The sequence below is a fragment of the Nematolebias whitei genome, chromosome 15 (assembly GCF_014905685.2).
Source record: "Nematolebias whitei isolate Nwh7 chromosome 15, NemWhi1, whole genome shotgun sequence".
Taxonomy (NCBI): Eukaryota; Metazoa; Chordata; class Actinopteri; order Cyprinodontiformes; family Rivulidae; genus Nematolebias; species Nematolebias whitei.
In genome coordinates, this window is record NC_056512.1 from 45,514,544 (window position 1) to 45,537,461 (window position 22,918).

The 22,918-nt window shown below is 39.6% G+C and overlaps 4 protein-coding genes across 4 annotated transcripts in view; 3 read left to right on the top strand and 1 right to left on the bottom strand.

The window, feature by feature from the left end:
- Window positions 1-481: 481 nt before the first annotated feature.
- Window positions 482-6,412, top strand: retreg3 (reticulophagy regulator family member 3). Its single transcript, XM_037688762.1, has 10 exons — window positions 482-552; window positions 742-996; window positions 2,437-2,543; window positions 2,770-2,800; window positions 2,891-3,017; window positions 3,178-3,262; window positions 3,878-4,015; window positions 4,373-4,452; window positions 4,839-4,971; window positions 5,059-6,412. The coding sequence occupies exons 2-10, from the start codon at window positions 770-772 to the stop codon at window positions 5,613-5,615; spliced, it is 1,485 nt and encodes a 494-aa protein (XP_037544690.1). The 5' UTR covers window positions 482-552; window positions 742-769; the 3' UTR covers window positions 5,616-6,412.
- Window positions 6,413-12,440: 6,028 nt separating this feature from the next.
- LOC119421397 (PSMC3 interacting protein) lies at window positions 12,441-15,392 on the top strand. Its single transcript, XM_037688763.1, has 8 exons — window positions 12,441-12,509; window positions 12,749-12,849; window positions 12,942-13,031; window positions 13,304-13,415; window positions 13,489-13,634; window positions 13,702-13,755; window positions 13,857-13,916; window positions 15,051-15,392. The coding sequence occupies exons 1-8, from the start codon at window positions 12,491-12,493 to the stop codon at window positions 15,105-15,107; spliced, it is 639 nt and encodes a 212-aa protein (XP_037544691.1). The 5' UTR covers window positions 12,441-12,490; the 3' UTR covers window positions 15,108-15,392.
- A 958-nt stretch (window positions 15,393-16,350) lies between these two features.
- Window positions 16,351-20,794, bottom strand: mlx (MAX dimerization protein MLX). The gene is made up of 8 exons (XM_037688764.1): window positions 20,728-20,794; window positions 19,958-19,994; window positions 19,764-19,853; window positions 19,122-19,231; window positions 18,932-19,034; window positions 18,401-18,500; window positions 16,963-17,164; window positions 16,351-16,878 (listed from the first exon to the last, which is right to left on the bottom strand). The coding sequence occupies exons 1-8, from the start codon at window positions 20,764-20,766 to the stop codon at window positions 16,822-16,824; spliced, it is 738 nt and encodes a 245-aa protein (XP_037544692.1). The 5' UTR covers window positions 20,767-20,794; the 3' UTR covers window positions 16,351-16,821.
- A 742-nt stretch (window positions 20,795-21,536) lies between these two features.
- The window catches only part of fmnl1a (formin-like 1a), a 17,215-nt gene continuing 15,833 nt past the window's right edge, over window positions 21,537-22,918 (top strand). Inside the window, exons 1-2 of the mRNA XM_037688765.1 lie at window positions 21,537-21,585; window positions 21,809-22,046. Coding sequence (XP_037544693.1) covers window positions 21,861-22,046 — 186 coding nt within the window. The 5' untranslated portion in view covers window positions 21,537-21,585; window positions 21,809-21,860. The remainder of the gene's footprint in view (window positions 21,586-21,808; window positions 22,047-22,918) is intronic.

Consider the following 22,918-nt stretch of genomic DNA (forward strand, 5'->3'; position numbering starts at 1 on the left):
CCACTAAGTACGTTGACGTTCAAATGGAGCAGAGCCACTAGTGGAGCAGACGCCGCCTTGCTTGATGTGCTGCCACCTACTGTTTTGGAAAATTAACGCCAAGCAAACACTTTCTATTCAGTGGATAAATAGAAACCACAACCAGCTGTGTACACACTTTTAAAAGTTAAACTTTTGTCTTCGACATTCAGATAAAAAAAAAAGGTTAACACGACAGGGTCTGTGTACTTGAACGAAAGGTACACGGACCGTTCAGTAAAATGTGTTCAAAGTTTTGTAGAGAAAACAGATTTATTTTTAAACCTTATTTTATGTTAAACCAGTTTGTAATCAGTGCTATAGATCAGAACATCTAATTTTTCTTTGATTAAAGAGGTACATTAAAGTGAATGTGTTCACGTGTTTGTTTGAATGCCAATTTTTTTAATGTACTTGAATGCACCATGACGCAGTGGTTTTTGAGGATTCTGATTGGTCCGTTTAGTCGTCGGAAAAACAGGATACGCCATGTTGACGAGAGACCGACATTTTTAGTGAAAAAATGACTATATAGTAAGCGTCAGCTGCTTCTAGAATATCCGTAGTAATGCGTTCGGTAACATGATTGTTTTAAAACCGGTCAAATATATGATCGTAGACAATGGTGCAGTATTTTCGCTGCCTGTCTGTCCGTTAGCAGAGGCGGTGTTGTGACCGCTGTGGTGCCCCCTTCTTATTATCACCTGTATCTTTATTTTACAGGTTCACTTCGTCGACAGGAGAAGCTAAGATGGCCCACAGTGGAGCGACAGAAGCGGGATTCATGGAGGATAGGTGTGCCAAGCAGGAGTCCGGGCTCTGTGGAGAAAGGGACGGTCGGGTTCGGGCTGTCCGAGCTGCTCTTCTGTCCGAGTTGGGCCCGTACGAGCCGGTTCTGACCTACCTGCAGTCCGTCCTGGTGTGGGAGAGACCCCTCCATACTGTCCTCCTCTACATTGTTGTCAACGTCGTGTTCTGGTGGGTTTGCACTGGTTATTCTTGTGAATATTTCCAGAATATTCATGATTCAACTGGTGCTTTTACACAATCCAAGTGTTTCACCTGAAAATTCAAGGAATCACTGATGGCAGGTTGATCAATGCTCTTATGCTCTTAAACATCGCTACGTTGTAAAGATAGGAGGTTAAACAATGCTTTAAAAAGCCTCACCATTTTCCCCACACATGTATAGTCCTTGTATCCAAAACTTCAAACTTTGTGGCTTCATCTCTGTTTACCTGTGGACACAACAGTTGTGGTATCCGTGGGAAAGTGTTGCTGTGTTGTAGCATTCATGTGTTCTGTATTTATGCTCATGTTTGTGGAGCAAAGTATGCAGTTTAAAATATGTTGGGTTGATACAGTAAACTTATGGTTCAAAAACAAGTTTAGCACAAACAGCACGGCTGTCTTTGTGACTTTCTACAGCCGTGCTCATCTCCAACATTTATTCCTGACAGGTGTCGGAGACGTTCGTTTTCTTTTTTGTGTTAGCTGCAGATTCACGCTTATATTTCTATATACTTCTATATTGGTTCTATTTGCCATATTTGTTTACCTACGTAAACTATGACCACCGTGATGCAGATCAGTCACATGACTCAAACTTGCACTTGGTTTATTTTGGATTCAGTTTTGTTTACAGCGACGGCAAACCCACATTTCAGAATTGCGTTCAATTTATCTGGAAAGCTATTGAGAGTCATTTCTTTCAACCTCCGGCAGCAAATCAGGTTCAGGACGAGCTTTTTTATTGTTGTTTTCTGTACCTTTAATTGTAATTTAACTCCTCGCTTAATTCCAGAAACCTAGTGCAAAGTCATGGATTATCCCGTGCACAGATTACACGTCACAATTATGTGTTTTTGTTTAGCTCGTTTTTATTTAACTTGTGATATAGTATGTGCCTTAAAAACACTTAAAGCTCTGTTGTGTTTTTACCTCTCATTGTAGAAAACGGGGCTTCACAGGGGAATGTGCACATTTTGTTTGCATCGTAGCAGAGCGTCACCACTAACCTAAATACCAGTACCCTTCGACTTCCCTGCAAATTCTGGGTTAGGTTAATCTCCACATTGGCAGAATTTTGCAGCAACAACTGTTCAAATCTTGTGAGCCCTTAAATGGAGCGGCAGTGGAAGACTGAGACTGTTGTGGCTTTTCCTCACATACTGGTTTAGATTATTAACTAGTACTTACCTGCATTGTCACCTATCTATTCCTTTAACAGTCATTTCACCAGGAGAAGATGTAATACTTTTGTAAATTAGACTTTTTTCTAATGAAGCCGTAGGCCACCTCTCATTGGTTTTGTGGTTCAGTGAATTCTGCACAAACGTGTTCACAGTTTTTGTTTATTTCTGGGGTAAAAACGAGCAGGAGATGAAGTTTCTGTTTTCCATTTGACTTTGTTTCCAGGTTCTTTGCTCTGACGTCGCTGCGGCTGCTGTTTCTGCTGCCTTCTGGCCTCGCTGGGCTGGTATTTGTTGATGCGTGGAGGAACAAGATCTGGCCAGAGATAAGAGGTTCTACACTTTATTTCAATGGGCACTCTTCATCTTCAGTATATCTTTTGCATGTTTTAATTTCCAGAGTAGATTTGTCACCAATCAGCAGTCCTACTCTGTACTTTGAAAGTGATTAATTAACTTTGTATGTTCTCATTGTGAGATAATAAAAATCAAACCTGACCCTTTAGTTCTAGTTGTTGTAAACAGTTTCTAAATAGTAATTGATGTCCTCTCTCCACAGTCAGAAAGCTGGATGAATCAGAAAGTGAGAGGTTTGTAACTGCTGGCTGTGATTAGCCCTGATTCTAACCAGACCTTCTGTAACGCAACAGGTTAGTTGAACATTTTGTGTGTTGATCCAGCTGGGGTCTGGTGCAGCCCGGTGTCCTCAGCGTGCCCGAACTGTGCCACCACCTCGCAGAGGCCTGGGTCAGTGCCTCGGTTCTCAAATCTAGAATGATGGAATTCAAACGTCAGAACCCTGGCAATGTGAGGACCAAATACTTTACTATAAAATACGTTACGGAATACTTACAGAAAACTATCCTTTTAGTATATATATTTATTCTGTAATTGGTTGTGGTTACGTGCTCTCTTGTCAGCGTTGGCTCTGACCTATAACCACGTGCGTCCTGTTGTTCTGTGACAGTTCTGCATCCTGACCTGTGGCATCTTCTCCTGCTTGGCTTTGATTGGAAACTACATTCCTGGACTGGTGCTCTCCTATTCTTCTTGTGAGTCCCAGCAGTTTCACCCGTTCTAATTAAAGATCCACACCCTTTCGTGAGGCCGTACTGGCAGGGAAACGCAGCCTGACTAGACTGTTAAAAAATGCATGGCTGATGACACCAGACCCGTGGAGCTCTGTAGTACCAGAGCGGGCTCTGTGAGGTGTTTAAAGCAGGGAGGAGACACAGGAGGAGCGTGAAGGAGGGCTGGGAGCCAGGCAGAAAGCTAAAGGAGGTCAGGCAAAGAGTGGGCTAATCTCCTGACCTTCCACCAGTGTAGGCTGCAGAGCTCAGCAGGGAAGACCAATCCCAGCCTTAAAGGGCTTGTTGGTTTGTGTGTGCAGAGAGCAGAGGAAATCTAAATGTTGCACAAACAAATGCAACTTTTCGGACAAAGTTCGTGCTGTTTGGCCTAGTTTTTGTCTAGTCTAGTTTAACATTGTTCTTAGTTCGTATCTTAGATCTTATTACAGTTTTTCTTTTACATTTTATACTTTGTTGGATGTAACTGGGACCCTGTGGACAGTTTTGTCCCACCACATGTGGTGCTTGTGACAAATAGAGACTTTGAATTTGAACTTGTTTTTGCACGTCCTGGTGTCCTCTTCTTTCTCGCCCTAGTGTTGGCCACTCTTCTGGCCCCGCTGGCCGCCCATCACAGGGTTTTTCAGAATGTGTGTGGGAAGCTGGAGCCGGTCCTGCAGCGGCTGGACTTCAGCGTTCGTGGATACATGATGTCAAAACCTATCGATAATCAGTGTGAGTTATAGAAAATCAAATTATCACAAGGGTACCTATCAAATAATTAACATTTAAGTGCTCTAATGTCATTTCTCAGTGATTTAATATTGACTCAGTATTTTGCTGCTAAAAGGAGACCAGCTTATCTTTTCATAATTAATAATTTGCTCTCTGTGGCAAGAAACCACGTTTGTTTGTTTTAAACACGTTTTCTTGCTCATTTTGTGAATCACAGATTAATTTAACTTTTGTTGTAATCTAAATTTGTATTAGTTTTCAGTTTAGTGTTGTTCTTAAAGTTCGTTTTAATGCAACAATATTATACAAATTAACAGCAGAAATCATTAGTTGTGCGTGCGCTCTTGCATCTTGCAGTCCTGCGAATGCCGGTCCGGGGCTCGGCCTCGGGTGAAGCCAGCGACAGTGAGGAGGAGCTGGCTGCTTTCTGCCCAACAGTAAGTCTGTTCACGTTCCAAAGTGTCTCAATATTTGAGTTCAACTTGAGTTGTGTGAGAACAGACAGGGCAAGCAGGTCTGACACTTTAAAACTGTTTGGGTTTAAACGCACAACGTTGATCAGTTAGAACTGTTTCCTCCACACCTGTTGCTTCGTCCTTTCGTACAGTAACACACACACTTCCTGTTCGGGTTAGGAACGTAGCATCACTGTACGCTGAGCGTTGGAGAGCACGTAGAGAAAGTGTCCAAGAGAAAATATTTGTCTTCATGACAGAATGAAAGGGAAGATGTTTAAAGATTTTTACTGTATCAGACTAAACCAAACGAAAACGGCACAGTTTAAAGATTCATCATCATCATTTCTTTGAATTGTGTCCACCAGTTCGACGATGCTGTTGTTGCAAAGGAACTTGCTTTGACAGACTCTGAGCACTCTGACGCTGAGGTTTCCTACACTGACAACGGAACATTTAACCTCTCACGTGGTCAGACACCGCTCACAGAGGGCTCTGAAGGTAAATGGTCATATTTTCAAGTTTCATGTCTTCTCTTTGTTTTCTGCTTTGCTCTCATCTTTTTTCTGTTTGTGTTTTTTTTATCAGATCTTGACAGACACAGCGATGCTGAGGAATCTTTTGCCCAAGACCTCCCAGACTTCCCGTCCATCAACCCTGATGCCACTCTGATGGATGATGACGACGACACGAGCATCGGGCTGCCTAGTCTAGGCCCATCAGGGCTTGCTAGCCACCGGGCTTCAGTGCTGGATGTAGATGCTCATCTGGACTCTGATCAGGACGATCTGGATCCAGAACTGTCTCTCGGCTCTCTCAGCAGCCTTCCACCTGCTTCGCTCTCTGGAGAACTGGCCGGAGTCATTGCCAGCAACATGATTCAGGCGGCGCTGGCGGGGGCGATGCAACCTCGGCCTCCTGCCACCCAGCGCAGACCGAGCCACCCCAAAAGCGGGGGTCACCGAAGCTACCGCAAACAGTCCAGCTCTGAGTTTGACACGGACTGGGACGTAGAGGACTTTGAAATGCTGGATCAGTCTGAACTGAACCAGATGGATCCCGCTGCTGATGGAGGAGGGGGTTCCAGACGGGGCGAGCGCCACGGGTCCAACTTCTTATCGAGCCTGCTTGGTAAACCACAGTGAGGAGTGTGTGTGTGTGTGTGAGCTGCAGTTAAATGGGTAGTGTGCAAAAATACGAGCGTGAACATGTGTGTGAGATGATTTTAGGTTCCAGCAGCCTTGTTCTGGTAGGCGTCAGTACATCACTGTGAAGTATTTCATTTTCCTTCCTCTTTTTGAAATCATATTTTATATTCTTCAACTCTTATCACGAAGAGTTTTTACTTTGTAGGCTGAGCAATAGGGAACACAACGAAAACAAACAGCACTTCTGAACCTTACTGCAGTTTTGCAACTCGATTCGTCCAGAACATGCACGTACGTGTGCTCCGTGAAATGTTTCTACACGAGGACTCAACATACAGGGCGTTCTAAACACAGGACCAAAAACAACATTCCTGTTGCTTAACCTGAGCCATCTTTGATAACCAACACGAATAAAAAGCATTTAATGCTAAATACATTACATCATTGCAATATTCATACCTTTATGAACCAGATATAGTTATTACTGCTATAACTCAATCCTTTAAATCATTCATTGCATTTGAATTTGATGTTACAGGTTCTTGTAGCTTCATTTAAGTTTTTAAACCCTTTATCAGGTAATGTGGTTTTGGACAAATTTGCATCTAAAACAAGAAGCATAAAAATGAACAATTTTATCCTTGTGTCCCTCTTTTCTGCTGATTTACTTGTAGAAACACTTTATTTTTTATTTGTTGGCCACATCAAAGTCTTAACTGAGCCAGAAGAGTAACGTTATGTTTGTTCTTGTGTCCTCGTGGTTAATCCTCATGTCAAGTTTAGAATATTTTCCCCGTTAGTGTCATTGTTTGTTAGCTTGCATAAGCTGTCTTTGTATTTTCCTCTTTTCTAAAGTAATCTTCATTTGATTTCTTTTTATATTTAAAGAAAATTATTTTAGTCTTTTCTGTGTTCAGTCAAGATTAACATTTTTAGATTTTTTTTTTCTGGCTTTAAGGCTTTTTATGTTTTAAAATGAAACTATGTTTACATCAGAGTTGGGTAATAAGTTTTTTGTGTTAATTGATAAAGTGGCTTCTGCGCTGGTTTCTGGTGATTTTAAAAATGGCACTTTTCATTTAAAGTATATCACAGTTGACTTAATAAATAGCAATTATCTGGATTCTAAAAGGCTGTTTTCTAGACGGATGCATCGTTTTCATTGTTTTTACTGAACTTCTAACAGCAAGGTTTTTATTACAACAAAGAACAGCCAGACCCACATTTATAGAGTTGGAAACAAAAGGTGCGCTGATGGAATAATACTGACATTTAGAGAAATTTTGAATGTATTTGTTTGATTTGGTCTGATTGTTGAAGCTGCTTAATGAAAAGTCAAATTTTCAGCATAGGTCATCTGTAGTGTGGTCATTTCATGCACATAATGTTGTATCTTCTTCTATGTATCTGGTTTTGATACGTTTTGAAGTGAAAATTGGATTGAATAAAACGCTTGCAACAAACTTTGTCTTGTAATGCAACATGACAAAAAGGGGTTTTAAAACTTTTACTTCCTGTCGAACATGAAAACTTGAAAATAAACTGAACCTCCAATCAAAGATCTTAACCAAAAACGACAAGCCATATTACAGATGTCTCACTCTGCTTATATTTCGGATCTCGCTAACGGGTAAAGATTTTCAGTTGGCGTGACGCATCTGTTCATATATAAACGATCTTTACAATGACGTACGGTTTTTGCGCAGATATTTGGTCGCGCGAGGGATCGGAGGAGACGGAAGTGCTGCAGGACGTGGACGGAGTTTGGCGAGTAAAAAGTTTGAATAAGGCGGTTTTGGCATAATCTGGATTGTGAGTGGACGAGATGGCTAGTAGTAGTGGAGGGTTGACAGAGGATGAAGAAATGGATATAGGATGGTCTAGGATAGAGAATAAGAAAAGGGGAGGAGGAAAAGAAAAGGTTAAAAAAGGAACGGCAACTGGAAAACGAGCGTTTGACGACGAGGGAGACAGACCTGAAATAAGAAAGAAAATAATGGTGGAAGATATAAAAATTATACTAAAATTTAAAGCAGGGCAGGATATGTTTGGAGTAAGTCCTATCAGTTTGTCAAACGGAATAAAGAAAGCGATTGGGGATGTAGAACTTGTTAAAGTGTTACGTGATGGAAACCTGCTGATCATTTGTAAAAATGCTGAACAAAAAAATAAGACTCTTAAATTACAAACCGTGTGCAAAAAGGAAGTGCTGGAACGAAAGATTGTTGGGGAAGAAAGAGGAGTAAGAGGAGTAATTACAGGAATTCCTGTTGGTGAAAATCTGGATGAGTTAAAGAAAGTAATAAAAGGAGGAGATATTACAGGCATGAAAAGATTACAGGCCTCCAGGAATGGAGAAAAAGTGGACAGTACATCAATATTACTAGAGTTCAAAAATAAAGTTCTGCCAGAAAGAGTAATGGTAGGTTATATGAGCTTTAATGTGAGAGTCTATACTCCACCCCCTCTCAGGTGCTTCAAATGCCAAAGGTACGGACATATTGCTAGTGTTTGTAAAGGGAAACAGAGGTGTGGTAGATGTGGGGGTGAACATCCGTATGGTGAGTGTGGGAATAGTCCTGTCAAATGTTGTAACTGCGGGGAAAGTCATACTGCAGCATATGCAGGATGTGTGATAAGAAAAAAGGCAGTTGAAGTTCAACAAATCAAAACAGACAAGAACATTACATATGCAGAAGCAGTGAAAGTGGTAAACAGCAAGGAAACCGTTCAGAAAACAAACTATGGAGAAAAGAAAACTACAGATAACAACCAAGAAAATATCACACTAGAAAAACTGATTCCATTCATGGCATACATCATAAACTGCTCAGAACAGGCAAAGACTAAAACGGAAAAAATAAAGATTATTGTAAAGGCAGCAGCAAGGTTTTTTAATGTAAAAGATTTGTCTTGGGAAAAAATCCACAATGAACTCACTGGAGAAGGATCGTCTGAGGCTGAGGCTTCTCAAAACATCACATAATTTTAATATTACAATGGAACGCCCGCAGTCTCATAGCAAATGGTCAGGAATTTAAAGGCTTCATTAATGCCTTAACTACAAAACCGGACATTATATGCATTCAAGAGACATGGCTCAAACCAGCATTACAGTTTAGCATTCATGGATATTCAGTCCTGCGCAAAGATAGGAGTAGAGGGAGTGGAGGAGGTTGTGCTATATTCATAAAACAAAATCTGAAATTTATCCAAATCCATACAACACCGGATCTAGAAGTCATTGCTATAGAAGTTTGGACAAATGAGGGTAATATTAAAATCATAAATTACTACAATCCATGCAAACAATTAGAAAAATCAAAACTCGAATCAATCATAGAACACTGGAGAGGGAAAATAGTTTGGTGTGGGGACTTCAACGCACATAGCACATTATGGGGTAATCAAGATGATTATAACGGCGGGATTCTAGAAGATATAATTGAAGAAAAGGAGCTAGTAATATTAAATAACGGATTAGGCACTCGGGTGGATTTTGTTAGGGGTAAAGAATCTGCTATTGATCTAACGTTGGTTTCCCAACCTCTAGCTGATATTAGCAGTTGGAGAGTAAGCACAGAAAGCACAGTAGGTAGTGATCATTACCCAATTTTTATCAACATAGGAATAGATACAGAGCAAGGCCAAATAGAGATTGAAGGGAGATGGAAATTTGAAAAGGCAGACTGGAACAAATTTAACATGATTAGCGAGATCAATATGAAAAATATAGATACAAATAAACCAATAAATGAATTGAACTTGGAAATTAGTAGATCTATAATTGATACAGCCAAAAGCTCTATACCTAAAAGTAAGGGAATCAAAAAGAAGAGGTTAGTACCATGGTGGACATTAGAATGCACAACAGCAATTAAACAGCGAAATAAGACATTTAAAGCTTTGAAAAATAATATGTGTTTCCAGAATCTGATAACTTATAAAAGGAAACAAGCAGAAGTTAGGAAAATTATAAGAAATGCTAAAAGGGATTATTGGAGAAAATACTGTGAATCACTGGGGAAAAATACTCCATTAAATAGGGTATGGAATACTATTAAAAAAATGTCTGGGAACTCAAGAGACTATTATTTCCCAATAATTAAGGATAATGGAAATATTATAATAGATAATAAAAGTAAATCTGAAGCATTAGCTAAAGTATTTGCAAAAATACATAGTACGGAGAATCTGAATAATAATGAAAAAAGAGGACGTGAAATAACATTAAGGAGGAATATTGAGTTGCTTGATAATGATGAAGATAATGAGGATGCTATTAATATGAAATTTTCTTTAATAGAACTAAATAAAGCATTGAAGAATTCCAAAAAATCAACTCCGGGCAAAGATCAAATTAATTATTGCATGCTGAATAATCTTAGTGATGTGAGTAAGGAAATATTATTAGAATTATATAATAAGGTGTGGGAGGAAGGAAAACTACCAAACAAATGGAAAGAAGCCATTATTGTCCCTATTTGTAAACCTGGGAAGGATCCTAATTTAGCAGAAAGTTATAGACCAATTGCTCTAACATCATGTGTAGGTAAAGTTATGGAGAAAATGATAAATAACAGACTAAATTATTTTTTAGAATCTAAGGAGAAAATAAAGGTATATCAATTTGGATTTAGGAAAGGGCGAAGTACGATAGATCCAGCAGTATGTCTGGAACATGAAATTAGACGGGCCCAGGCTAACAGGGAAAGTGTGATTGCAGTTTTTCTGGATGTGGAGAAAGCATATGACATGTTGTGGAGGGAAGGGTTATTGATTAAAATAAAACAAATGGGTTTAAAAGGTAAAATAGTTAGATGGATACAAAATTTTTTAACTGAAAGAAGTATTAGTGTAAAAATAAACGGTGAAATAAGTTCAAATTATCAAATGGAAAATGGTACTCCCCAAGGCAGTATAATTAGTCCAATATTATTTAGTATAATGATTAATGATATTTTTAGGAATGTAGATAAATCTTGTGGCGTCTCATTATATGCAGATGATGGGGTTATTTGGAAAAGGAGCAAGAATACAGAATTTATTGAAAGGAAAGTACAAGAGGCATTAAATAATGTAGAAAAGTGGGCATTAGAATGGGGATTCAGATTTTCAACATCCAAATCACAATTTGTTGTTTTTACAAATAAAAAATTAAATCCTAATATCAGTCTCAAACTGTATGGGGACAACATCGAAAGAATAGATCAATTCAAATATCTAGGCATCTGGTTTGATAAAAAACTTGCATGGAAAATACACATAGATAATATTGTAGGAAAGTGCAAAAAAGTTCTAAATATAATTAGATGTTTGAGAGGTAAAGAATGGGGTGCAGATAGGAAAGCATTAAAAACAATATACGTTGGGTTAATAAGGTCAATTTTGGACTATGGAAGTATTTTATATAATTCAGCTTCAAACACATTACTAAAACAAATAGACAGAATACAATATCAAGCTTTAAGGCTTTGTTGTGGAGCTATGAAAACTACCCCAGTCTCAGCTCTGCAGGTTGAGATGGGGGAAATGCCACTAGAATTTAGAAGAACACAAATAGCCGTAACTTACTGGGCCAATATTAAAGGGCATAATGAAACTCATCCTCCACTAAACACTCTTCAACCGTGTCAAGAAAAAGAAAAGAAACAATTTAACAGTTTTGGATGGAAAATCATAGATAAAACTGAAAATGTCAGAATAAATAATTTTCAAATTAGTCCTGCGGTTGCTCTTCCTACTGTCCCACCATGGATCACTAGACAGATCACCACTGACCTAAGCTTATTGAAACGAGGGAGAGAATTAGATAGTACTACAGTGGAAAGATACATAGACAGGGAATATTCACAATATATTCAAATCTATACAGATGCATCTAAAATGATAAATAATAAAGTTGGTGTAGCTTTTGTAATACCAGATTTAAATATTATGAAAAATAAAAGAATACCTGATAAACTAACAGTACATACAGGAGAATTAGTGGCAATCTGTATGGCTTTAGAGTGGGTCGAAGACAGTGGAGGAAAAAAGGTCATTATTTGCTCAGATTCAAGTAGCGCAATAATAAGTATTCAGGAGGCACAATCAAACTCGAGGCAAGATATTATATTAGAAATAACTCAATTAATTTTCAGGATTAAAAGTAATGGGTCTGATGTCAAATTATTATGGATTCCAGCTCACATTGGGATTGTAGGAAATGAATTGGCGGACAAATTTGCTAAGAATGCTGCAAAAAAAACCAACGTGGATTTAAATATTAAAATAAGTAAAAGTGAGGTCAAGAATATAATAAAACTATATTGTAAAAATAAATGGCAAGAGCAATGGGATAGAGAAAGTAGTGCTAGGTATTATTATAGCATCCAGAAAACAGTTGGGGACTCAAGGAAAGGTAATAGAATAAAGAAAGAAGAAGATATAATATCGAGGATGAGATTTGGGCACACGGGATTAAACAGCACACTGAAAATAATTAACAAACATGATACAGGTTGTTGTAATCACTGTGGACAAACAGAAACAATAGAACACATTTTCATGGAATGCAATAAATATACACACGAAAGAGAAATGTTAAAAAGAGAATTAAATACAACTAAATTAGAGATAAAGGAATTGCTGCAAAGATCGTCTGGGGATATAAGTTTTAACTGCATCTTTAGGTTTTTGAGAAGAACAGGGAATTTGGAAAGGATTTAGTTGGTTTTTTTTTAGAATCTTGTCCATACTCCAATCCAGAAGGTGGCGGTAATGCACCTTAAGCTGTTTGCCAACCGCCATAAAAAGACAAGAAGAAGAAGAAGAAGAAGGTTTTTGCGCAAAACTCAAACGAGGAAGCTGAAGTGAAGAGCCCGTTGAAAATGAGCAAAAAAGATAACGGTATATTAAAATGTATATGTTTATGACAGAAGATTTTAAACTGAAACGATAAATTTGTGTTATGTGACACGGTATGGATTGATCAAAGCACGTTTGATTCAACTGTGAGGAAGTTTAGCTCAAAGTTAGCATGCAGCTAACGCTAGCTAGCTCCTCTACGACTTTTGTTAGGGATGAAAACGCGCCAGTACAAATGTTGCTCAAAGTGCGATGACGTCGTAACTTTGCTGTGATTGCAGGGGCGTCACTGATTCTTTCTTACCTGAATGAAAAGAACCGACCTTACAGCGCACAGGATGTCTTCTGTAATTTGCAGAAGCAGCACGGATTGGGCAAAACGGTGAGATCACTTCAGTAAAAACTTCTTGCATTGTTATTGAGCGTGCATCAGGATATTCTTACATTATAGGTGTTTGTGCATGTTCCCATCAGGCTGTGGTCAAAGCCATGGAGCTGCTGGCTGTGGAGGGCAAGATAAAGGAGAAAACTTATGGCAAGCAGAAAATTTACTTTGCCAGTCAGGTCAGTCTGTTTTTACTTTATTAACCTTTATTTAACCAGGGAAATCCCACTGAGATCACAGATCTCTCATGCAAGGAAGGCCTGGGCCTGAAGGTAGACTTAGGTTTTTGGTCTGTGGGAGAAAACCCAGGCAAGCACGAGAAGAACATGCAAACTCCACACGGAAAGACCCCAGGTCCAACCGGGGATTGAACCCAGGACCTTCTTGATGCTAATTTAAATGTTTTGCTGTGAACAGACTGTTTAACTTGCCTGCTGTTAATCTCATGCAGGATCAATTTAAAGATGTGAACGAATCGGACCTGAAGGCTATGGATGATCAGATCTCGGAGGTCAGTGCAGAGCTGCAGACCCTCACTCAGAGCTGCAAACAGCTGGATGCAGGTACAAGACACAGCTGATCTTCGCATCGTTTGATTCAGTGCATTTCACTGAAAAGAGAATACTTTGCTCCCAGAGCTGAAGGAGCTGAACAGTTCCCTCACCACCGAGGAAATGGCGGCAGAGACAAAAGAGCTCAAAGCAGAGAATTCTGGGTACAAAGCTCGTCTGGAGAAGATCAAATCGGCTACAAATCACGTCACACCAGAAGAGAAGGAGAAGGTAAAAAAAACAACCGTCTGTTGTACTTCTGCACTTCTTGTACAATAAGGTACTTTTTGTTTTACAGGTATATAAAGACCGAGATGTTTACGTGAAAGAGTGGAAAAAGAGGAAGCGACTGGTAGAACTTTTTCTAAAATGCAATTATTTTGAAACAGTGTTTTTTCTAAGGGTCGGTTGTCGAAAGTTTTTTATGGTAAAGAAGTGCTTTGTTTTCGTCAGGCTTCAGACATGATGAACGCCATCCTAGAGGGATATCCAAAGAGCAAAAAGGAGTTCCTGGTGAGCTAAAGCAACAAAAATCAACTGCTCAAAATGTAAAATAGTTGCCAGTACTTGTCTGTAAATATATTAAGATGAAAAGCATCGTCCTGAAATGATGCAGAAAAACGGATCCATGCATTTGTCACATCTAGGCTGGACCATTGCAGTTATTTATTGTGTGGGTGTTCAGAAACTTCAGAAAGTCTCAGTTGATCCAAAATGCTGCTGCCAGTTTGAACGAGTTAGTAGATTGTGTTTCTTCAGTTTTAGCTTTTCTCCATTGGCTCCCTGTCGAATTCAGAATATAATCCAGAATATCCTGGTGTAAGCTCAGTCATCCAGGTAAATAAACCACAACGAACTGAAGTCACGTCATCTGGACAGATTCTTTCTAACCTACAAAGCTCTCAACAACCTAGCTCCATCTTCTATTACAGATCTTACTATTCTATACTTTTCTAACAGAGCACTTCACACTCGGACTGAAGGTTTACTTGTGGTTCCTAGAGTTTCCAAAAGTGTAATGGGATGCAGAGCTTCCAGTTCTCAGGCTCCTCTCTTGTGGAACCAACTTCCAGTTTCTGTCCGTGAGGCTGACACATTGTCCAGTTTGAAGACTGGGATACTTTCCTTTTTGATAAATCCTATAGTTAGGGTCGGCTTGGGTTTCCTGAGCCATCTCTTAATGATGCTGCTATAGGCTTAGACTGCTGGAAGACGAACCGACCATTTCCTCACTGCGGCGGTCTTATTCGCTCGACTCCACCGGTTCAGATTTGGAATCGTTTCGATTCTAAACATGAGTTTTTTTGTTTCCTCCAGCAGAACGTTCACCTGGACCTGCCGTTGTGTGTTTCTCCTTCCTGTCCTCTCAAACCACAGCCGGTCGAAGCAGATGGCCGCTCATCCTGAGCCTGGTTCTGCTGGAGGTTTCTTCCTGTTAAAACAGAGTTTTTCCTTCCCACTGTCTCCTCTGTGCTTGCTCAGGATGGGAGACTGTGACGAAGTGAAGATTCATCACGATCTGCTGCTTCTTTACATCGAGAACTTTACTGACTGGCTTTTATAATGTGTGTGTGTTTCTGTTCAGTGCCCTGAGACGACTTCTCTTGTGACTATTTAAATAAACTGAATTAGTTGTTTTTTTTACAGGAGGAAGTTGGAGTAGAGACTGATGAAGACTATAAGGCAGTTATTCCAAGTACATGAACCAAGCTGGTGTGGACCATAGCCAAGAAAACAAGTACACATCACAGCAGTGTATACTTTAATACATTTCTTTTGAATAAATAGTAAATGCTGACAAGAAAAGAAAAAAAAATCAACGTACATTTGTACAAAATGATCTGTCAGATTAGCTAAAGATAATTTGTGACTGCACTGAGGGATGATCGTTTAGGCAACTGTACTTTATTTAGTCCCTTTTTAAAACTTTACAGGCCTGAGCTGACGGACGTCAATAAAATATTCATAATAAATATTCATACTTTTGTTGTCCCCATGTATACATTTTGCTGTGGTGTTTAAAATGTTTCAATTGTTAAGTTATTTTCCATTTTGACTTCTCAAATGTTTATTTATTAACTGTAAAGTTTAAAACCTAATGTTTTATCATCTTAAACTGTTGCAGGACTGATGGTCTGCAAAGTTGTATAATTGTCTTTTTTCTCTTGAAGTTTATTTTTGTTGTAATTTAGGTCATCTCTAAATAAAATAACTTTACTTTCCTAAAAGTGATTTGATCCTTGACTGGTTACTGAATGTTGATGTAATAAAACTTATCAGTGTCGGCAATTTATTCAGCTTTTTACACGTTTTGTAAAAGCAACTAAAAGAACTGCATTTTTTTAATAAAAGGTGCAGTTAAGTTACAACGTGCATCCAAAATAAATACATTTTGACCTTTTAAATGTAAAATTTACAGTTCTGTTGTAAAGTTTTTTACACCTGTAACCAATAACAATGTTTACACGGAGCCGGGAAACGGTCAAATGTTTTCTACAACCAAGAAAAATCAAATAGTTTTCAAGGAGTAGAAACTTGTGACACTTTAAAGTGTTTGTCTTTTCAGTGGCACGAATAGTTTAAAGCGTTACAGATCAACAGTCTCAAATTAAGTAAAACTAGTTTCACACTTTTTAGAAACCTAAAATTGAAAGAAGGATCATTGTAGCTGTTTAACTGCGCAGGTGCGGCTGAATTACATAAATAAAAGGATTAAAGTGAAGTCTCCTGCCAACTGGCATATTTACAACATTTCTACGTTTTACATCACTCCTGTAATACAAACTGCCATTTGCTTCAACCAGAACGTTTTCACACCAAAGAAAACTATTTAAAGCTAACCATGAGAAATAATTCTGAGGTTCCAAATATCTAGAGACGCCTGTAACCCTGAAATGATCATGTAGGAACAAGATTACAGTCAAACCAGGACTGAGTCGGTGCCAACGCATCAAAGTTGACAAGCTTATGTTAAGCTTTCACACTTCATGTGACGAGAAAGATTGGTAACACAAGTTACTGCATCAAGTAAATCAAAGTAAAATTACTGCATCAAGTAAATCAGAAGTAGCTGAACGCTACATCGTTCCGTCTGCATGCTTAACTGAACATATCTGCTACATTTCTAAGCGTTAATGAAGAGTCAGGAGCAAAACACATTCAGGTTTCTGTAAATGTAGCTCCTAATAAAAGGTCAGAAGGAAGAGGATTCCTCTGAAGTATTTACTCTAATCAAAACCTTTTTTTAATCTCTGTCCAAAAAGTGTGATGAGGTAATCCACCTGCAGGCAGGGTGGTGTCAGTTGGAGCTGGAGTGAGTGTAAATACTGTGGCCAGGCCTGAAGCTTCTTGTTCACTCCATCCTGAGCGGCAAGGCAAAAGTCTATTTCTGGAAATTCACTTGAGGCGTTTCCCTCCATCAATAAAGCTGCCCGTTGAGCTGTCGGAGCACTCCAACAACAAACTCTCGCAGCGTCTTAAAAAAGTACAGAAGGAGCGCGGTCATTATCTCGGCACAACGATCTACGGTTTGTTGTGCACGATCGAGAACATTCCTTACCTGTGGCTTGCAGTGCTCCTCGATCCAGCTAAAAACACACGCAGACAGTTCCTGGAAGCTGCTCATTGAAACGGAGTTACTGAACGACACGAACAGGGAGTCCATGATGCTCTGGAAGATGCTGAACTTGACCTGGTCGGAAACCTGGTCCTCTCCCTGCTGAGGGTTGTTCTGGTGGGCCTTCACTATGTGCTCGTAGTTCCTAATTTAGAAAAACAATGCAATTAACAGCCAGAGCTTGGTCATTAATATATATAGATATATATATATAGATAAAAAAAACAACATTTGGCTTTCTCTAAATGGTTTCCACAGTTTCATGCATTTCTTCCAAACTCCAAATTCTTCTACATGGACGCAGAAGAGTCGGGACTTTGGAATGAAAATGGAGCAGTAGTTCGAAGATCTGGGGAAGTCTTAGGCTCCAGTCACTTCAGATCTTAATGGTCAGTTCTGATCTTTTGCTGAGATTTAAATGTTTTGTGTCACTGTTCACATTTTCAATGCAGCCTCGATCAAACTCCGCTGGGAACAACAGCCCTGAACCGCATGCGCAGAGAAAGAGGTGATCTCCACGAAGCACGCTGGGTTTACAGAAGTGAATGTGAACGCTGCACGTTGGTGCGCATCAGTTTTATGTTTGTTGCGTGATTGGGCGGCTGTGGCTCAGTGGTTAGAGCAGTCGTCCTCCAATGGGACAGTTTGAGGTTCGATTCCACCAGCAGTCGCAGGTTGAAGTGTCTGAAGCCCTCATTGTCTCTGATGTGTCCCATCGGTGTATGAATGTGACCTAAAGCTCCGATAGCTTGTACAGATGTAGCAGAGCGCTGGATGAACGTGTGTGGAGGTAAACGGTGGTGTCGTAAAGCGCTTCGCTTATACAAGTACAGTCCATTTACCGTTTATAACTGAATTATTATCTACGCTTGTTTTGTCCAGTGTTTGCATTTGATCTTGCTGCTTCTCATCTACTCAGGTGCAAAACTGCACATCTGGAATGGAAGTGGCATGCTGAAAGAAGAGGAAAGAAAAACTCAAGTATTGATCCCATTATGGGAGGATCAATACGATTCAACACAAACATTTGTATCATATGTTGGTAAAGACTCTCAGCCATCCAGGACATGGCAACTCTAAAAGCCACAGCTGGACTTTGTTTTGTACCTGTAGACATGTGGAGTTCTAAACTTTAATTTGCATGTTATCAATAATATCAATATTTGAATCAATTCACATGCCTCTACTTTAATGATGTCAAAGTGAGAGAAAAGGCAACAAGATCACTTTGAAAAGCACTGGACATGTGTTTTAGTAATAAAAGTGACTTGGGTCACATTAAAGGAAAAAAATGAACTGGTCATGTTGAGACAGTCATAAAAAATAAATAAATAAATCAGATTTGTGCCACTTTTCTGCAGAATGTGAATTATCGTCTCACGTTTTCATGATCTTTAGTGCCATGACTTCTTTTCTTAAGATGGAAACTTCCTCCTCTTGCTTCTTCTTCTCTTTATGAAGAAAATGAATGTAGTCAATTGCTAAAAGTGAAACAAAGAGACGCGCTCGTCAGGGGTCTCTTCACAACATCAAAGTTATCGTCATTGCTACTTCTCATTCAGTCTACTGTAAAACGTGCACGTCCAACACATTTTCATTGATGAATATAAAGAAGCCTGCAGGATCCTCTATACAGTATTCTCCATTTCGTGTTTGTATGTGCAGTTTTATGCACTTTCAAATATATATTTTTTGATTCAGAAGGCATATTATGCATGAAACATGCTAAACAAATAAAACTTGATAAATAAAAAAGTAGCTCAGTTTGTAATACTACTTTGGAAAGCTAGACGCTATGGCTTAGTCACCAGTGTGAGTATTTTTACAATATAACTAATAAATTAAAGATGATTTACACAAAAGACAAATGGTTTGCTGCTTCTTTACACAGACTGGTCAGATCACATCTTACTTTTCTGCAGAATAGTGGCCTTGCTGATCTTCTGAGCTCCAACTGCAAACTCAGACTGCTGCTGGCAGGTGGGCACGATGGACTGCAAGTCATCATAGCCTTTCTGTCGTTACAAACCCCACAAACATCAAGCATTTACAATTAAGCAACTTTAAATTGTGTTAGCCAGAAAGGTGCAGTAGTCTCGAACCTTGATCGCGTCCCTGCGCTTCTGCTCAGCTTGTGTGTGCGCTTGTCTCCGCCGATCTTTATACGAGTCCTTATACGACGTCTCATGCCTGTAGTCACTGTCTTCATCGTCTGTTTGGAAGCGCATCAAGTTTTACTATGAAAATTACCACTGGCATCCGTTACTGCACACACGTAATTTACAACCATTTTGTTGTTACATTTTGCAGAACGCAACAATAAAAACAAAGTTTTCTTGTTCCAACCCAAAACAAATGTCAACTATGAATGTTTGAAGTTGTTAAAAACTTAGAGAAACCCTTCACAAATGTAGTCAATATTTAAGTATTTTTTCATTTCGGCGGCAAAGTGTTTATGCTTTAAGTCAAATTGTTGATAAAATTTTAGGAAACTTGAATAAAAGTGGGACACGGTTCTGTGGGAAATGAGTTACAAGTGTGAAAATGTGTTTTTCTCTAAACACAAGACCAAATACATTAAAGACCATAATGACAAATAAGACATTTTACTCTTCAACAAGTATTCTCCGTGTAACATTTTACATTTAATCTGAGATTAGAAATGTCCCGCAAACTTTGCAGTTATTGCAAAAGCACAACAAACTGTGAGCAATGTGAAATCAATGTGTGTCATTAAGAAACACCTGTATTTGGCACTGAAGAGGCACTTGTGGAGCCAATACTGTTGGCTCTGGACACAACGCTGCCCTTCCTGGCAGTTTCAGCAAAGAAACCTAGAAAACAACATTTAAAAGACAGTTCACGTGCATCACAGATCCTCATACCCAAATATGAAATGATGTGAGGAAAAGAAGATCTCAGCTGAGGAAGTACTCACTGGTGTCAAAGCCGCCGTCACTGAAAGCCCCATCTGTCTGTCCAGCCATAAGAGCAAGAAGAAATAAAAATAAAGGAATAAAAATAAAGAGAACAGGCTGTGAGGTTGGGATGACGAGGCCTAGTAAATATGTTGATAAAGGACAAAACAGCAAAGCCCACTGAGCACTGCCCTGGCTGTCCCAACACAGAAGATAAAAAGTGTCCAACAGCAGCTTAATTACAGATGTTGGCGTGGACCACAACACAAAGGCCATTTTATTTATGGGGCTGCACACACTTTACATGAACTCGAGATAAAAAAGCAGCGTTTGAACGCAAAGTTAATGTCTGCACATGTTAATGAGATATAACTGGGGCATTTATTTGCGTTATTACCAATTCTGGGCTGCGGTGGCGACGTGGTCGCTTTTTGAAACTACCTTTTGAGATTTAAACATCTAAAAGAGCATTTTAAAACTGGTGTTCTGACTTAATTGTTTTAATATGTATGCAGGTGAATTGCTACGTTACAACCAACTGAATTTAAAACGGTTAACACCAGTTTTTTTGTTTTCTTCTTCTTTTCGGTGCGCTTTGTTTACTTAACTAGCCTGCTAGCTAGCAGCTACAAACGTCATCAAGCTAACGTTAGCTAGCTGTGAAGCTATCAAAACCCTGTTCAAACTTCAGCGTTTGGATAACAGCTAATTAAAAAGTACTGCTGCCAGGCACACACAGAAAACTACTAAATGTTTTTTTTAAAGGTCGAGTTTTGATAATGTCACTTACTTTCCAGTGGTCCTCTGGAGACGTCGTCGGATCCGTCATCTTGGAATGCTAAATAACTAATAACGCCGTTGCCTTCAGGAGCTCCTTGAAAACGTCATGAAACTGTTTCAAAGGTTTCTGGAATCTTAAAATCATTCAAGTAAACAAAACTATCTCAAACATAAAAACAGTGTTAAATTTTGGCATTCACTTTCTGACCATTTAAAGCCTTTTATTATGTATTAGCATTCACAACAGAACAAAAACTGCACACGGTCGATGCTACACACTTTTCTGTTTGATCCCTAAATGCAGCACCACTGCCTGCAGTGTTCCATTGTGAACGCATGAGGTCGCTGTTGCGCAATGTTTGCCACTGTGGCCCTGCTTTTACCTGAGACGAGACCAACCTGCCGTCAGATTTCAAAACATCCCTCTCAGACACTTCTTGAAGAGTTGGTTCATGGTAAAGTACGGGTTGATTTTTTTGTTTTTGTAAATTCTTATCTGCTGAAGCAATCAGTGTGTTTACAGACTTGACCCTTAACCCTACCTCTTATTTGGTCTTAGGTTATTTTATCTCACACTTGTATTTTTTTTTTCCCATTTTCATTCAACCTTTATTTAGACAGGTAAATCCCATTGAGCCTCGAGGACTCATTTACATGTATGATGCGAGCACTACCAGTTTAATCTTCCACCCTGTCCACACCAGGTTCTGCTGCTGTTTCATACACAGGAAGTTGCTCTTCTGCTTTTGTGGTTTCTGTGTGTTGCAGAGTGTCACACTCCCCTCTCCTTCCTCTCATGCAGGCCTCAGTACTTTTACTCACCAGAGTCCTCAGTCAGCCAGAGTTGAGCAAAGTTAGTGAGACGTAGGTAAGTCTCTTCTTGAATCTTAGACACTTTTGTCTTATTTTCAGGCAGGGCAGGACAAACATGAGGACAACCCTTCTGTTTTCATCATCTGGACAAAAAAGGGTGCCTTGAACCAGAACTTCATGTTCCTCACCTTCAATGCTCTGAACTCTGTTTCTAATCACAGAGTGGGTTTTTTGTCACTCTGCTTTGGAATACATAGATTATTATTGTTTTTTTTTAGGTGAAGGGGTTTGTGCACAGCTTTCCTCCTGGATTACGTGTGGAGATTAGTGATGGGGAATGCGGCTGCAGGGGGCTTGGAGCAAGAACCTGCTGATGGCAGAGAGGCCAGGAGCTCAGTCGGAGCAGCTTCAACCATGAGCGAGCCCACACTGACCCTGCAGATGAAGCAGCCGGCTCCCCCAAAACTTCCCATACCCCCAGAGGAGGAGCTGGACGAGCGCTTCAACGCGGTGCTGGTAAGTGTCTGAGGTCCAGACTGATAAGAAAACAAAACAGCATGGAAACTTAATCACACAGGTCATAAAAACCTGAATGCACAAAAACAAGAAAACTGCATTTATTAGCTATGATTTAAAGTAGGCAAGATAACAGTAGTTTAGTTTTATTTACTGCACAATTTGCTGTCAAAATGTACTTTACTCAATTAAAAACAGGATAGCAAGTTGCTTTCTACAACTTCCCCCCCTCACATAATAGTAATGTGCATGAATTAGAATTATTACAACGATAAACACCTTTTCTTGCACAGGTAGGAATATTTGCCTGTAATTCTGAGCACTTCTTCTATTTATTCAAAGAGGTCAGTCTAGAAGACGGGGGATTAGTGCATGCATGGGTAGCTCAGCCTCCAGGGGAAGTTGAGCAACGTATTTATATGAAAGAGCGTAGAACCGGAAAGCAAGTGTTTCACCATCCTGTCAACAAAAAAACGAGCAAAAGAGCCCAAACTGCACGGCTAACAGCTTGTATAGTCTTCTTCTTTCAGCTTTTCCCTTTTCAGGGGTCTCCACAGCAAGTTCTCCTCCATCTCACTTTGTCCTCTGTCCTCACTCTGTCCTCTGAGTTCTCTGTCCTCTGTCCAACTACCTCCATGTCCTCTAACTGCGTCCATATGTCTCCTCTTTGTCTTTTTCCTGCAGCTGCATTTCTAACATCCTTCTACCAATATACCCACTGTCCCTCCTCTGGACATGTCCCAAACCACTGTCCCTCCTCTGGACATGTCCAAACCACTGTCCCTCCTCTGGACATGTCCAAACCACTGTCCCTCCTCTGGACATGTCCAAACCACTGTCCCTCCTCTGGACATGTCCAAACCACTGTCCCT

What these genes read in the sequence shown, in the direction of transcription:
- retreg3 (XM_037688762.1), top strand. Translation starts at nt 770, where the DNA reads ATGGCCCACAGTGGAGCGACAGAAGCGGGATTCATGGAGGATAGGTGT. An exon ending in AACGTCAGAACCCTGGCAAT is followed by an intron (nt 3,018 to 3,177) that starts GTGAGGACCAAA and finishes GTTCTGTGACAG; the next exon opens with TTCTGCATCCTGACCTGTGG. An exon ending in GCTCACAGAGGGCTCTGAAG is followed by an intron (nt 4,972 to 5,058) that starts GTAAATGGTCAT and finishes TTTTTTTATCAG; the next exon opens with ATCTTGACAGACACAGCGAT.
- LOC119421397 (XM_037688763.1), top strand. An exon ending in CTGCAAACAGCTGGATGCAG is followed by an intron (nt 13,416 to 13,488) that starts GTACAAGACACA and finishes CTTTGCTCCCAG; the next exon opens with AGCTGAAGGAGCTGAACAGT. An exon ending in GGAAAAAGAGGAAGCGACTG is followed by an intron (nt 13,756 to 13,856) that starts GTAGAACTTTTT and finishes TGTTTTCGTCAG; the next exon opens with GCTTCAGACATGATGAACGC.
- mlx (XM_037688764.1), bottom strand. Translation starts at nt 20,766, where the DNA reads ATGACGGATCCGACGACGTCTCCAGAGGACCACTGGAAA. An exon ending in CTCTTCAGTGCCAAATACAG is followed by an intron (nt 19,232 to 19,763) that starts GTGTTTCTTAAT and finishes GCTTCCAAACAG; the next exon opens with ACGATGAAGACAGTGACTAC. An exon ending in AGGAGCACTGCAAGCCACAG is followed by an intron (nt 16,879 to 16,962) that starts GTAAGGAATGTT and finishes TACTTTTTTAAG; the next exon opens with ACGCTGCGAGAGTTTGTTGT.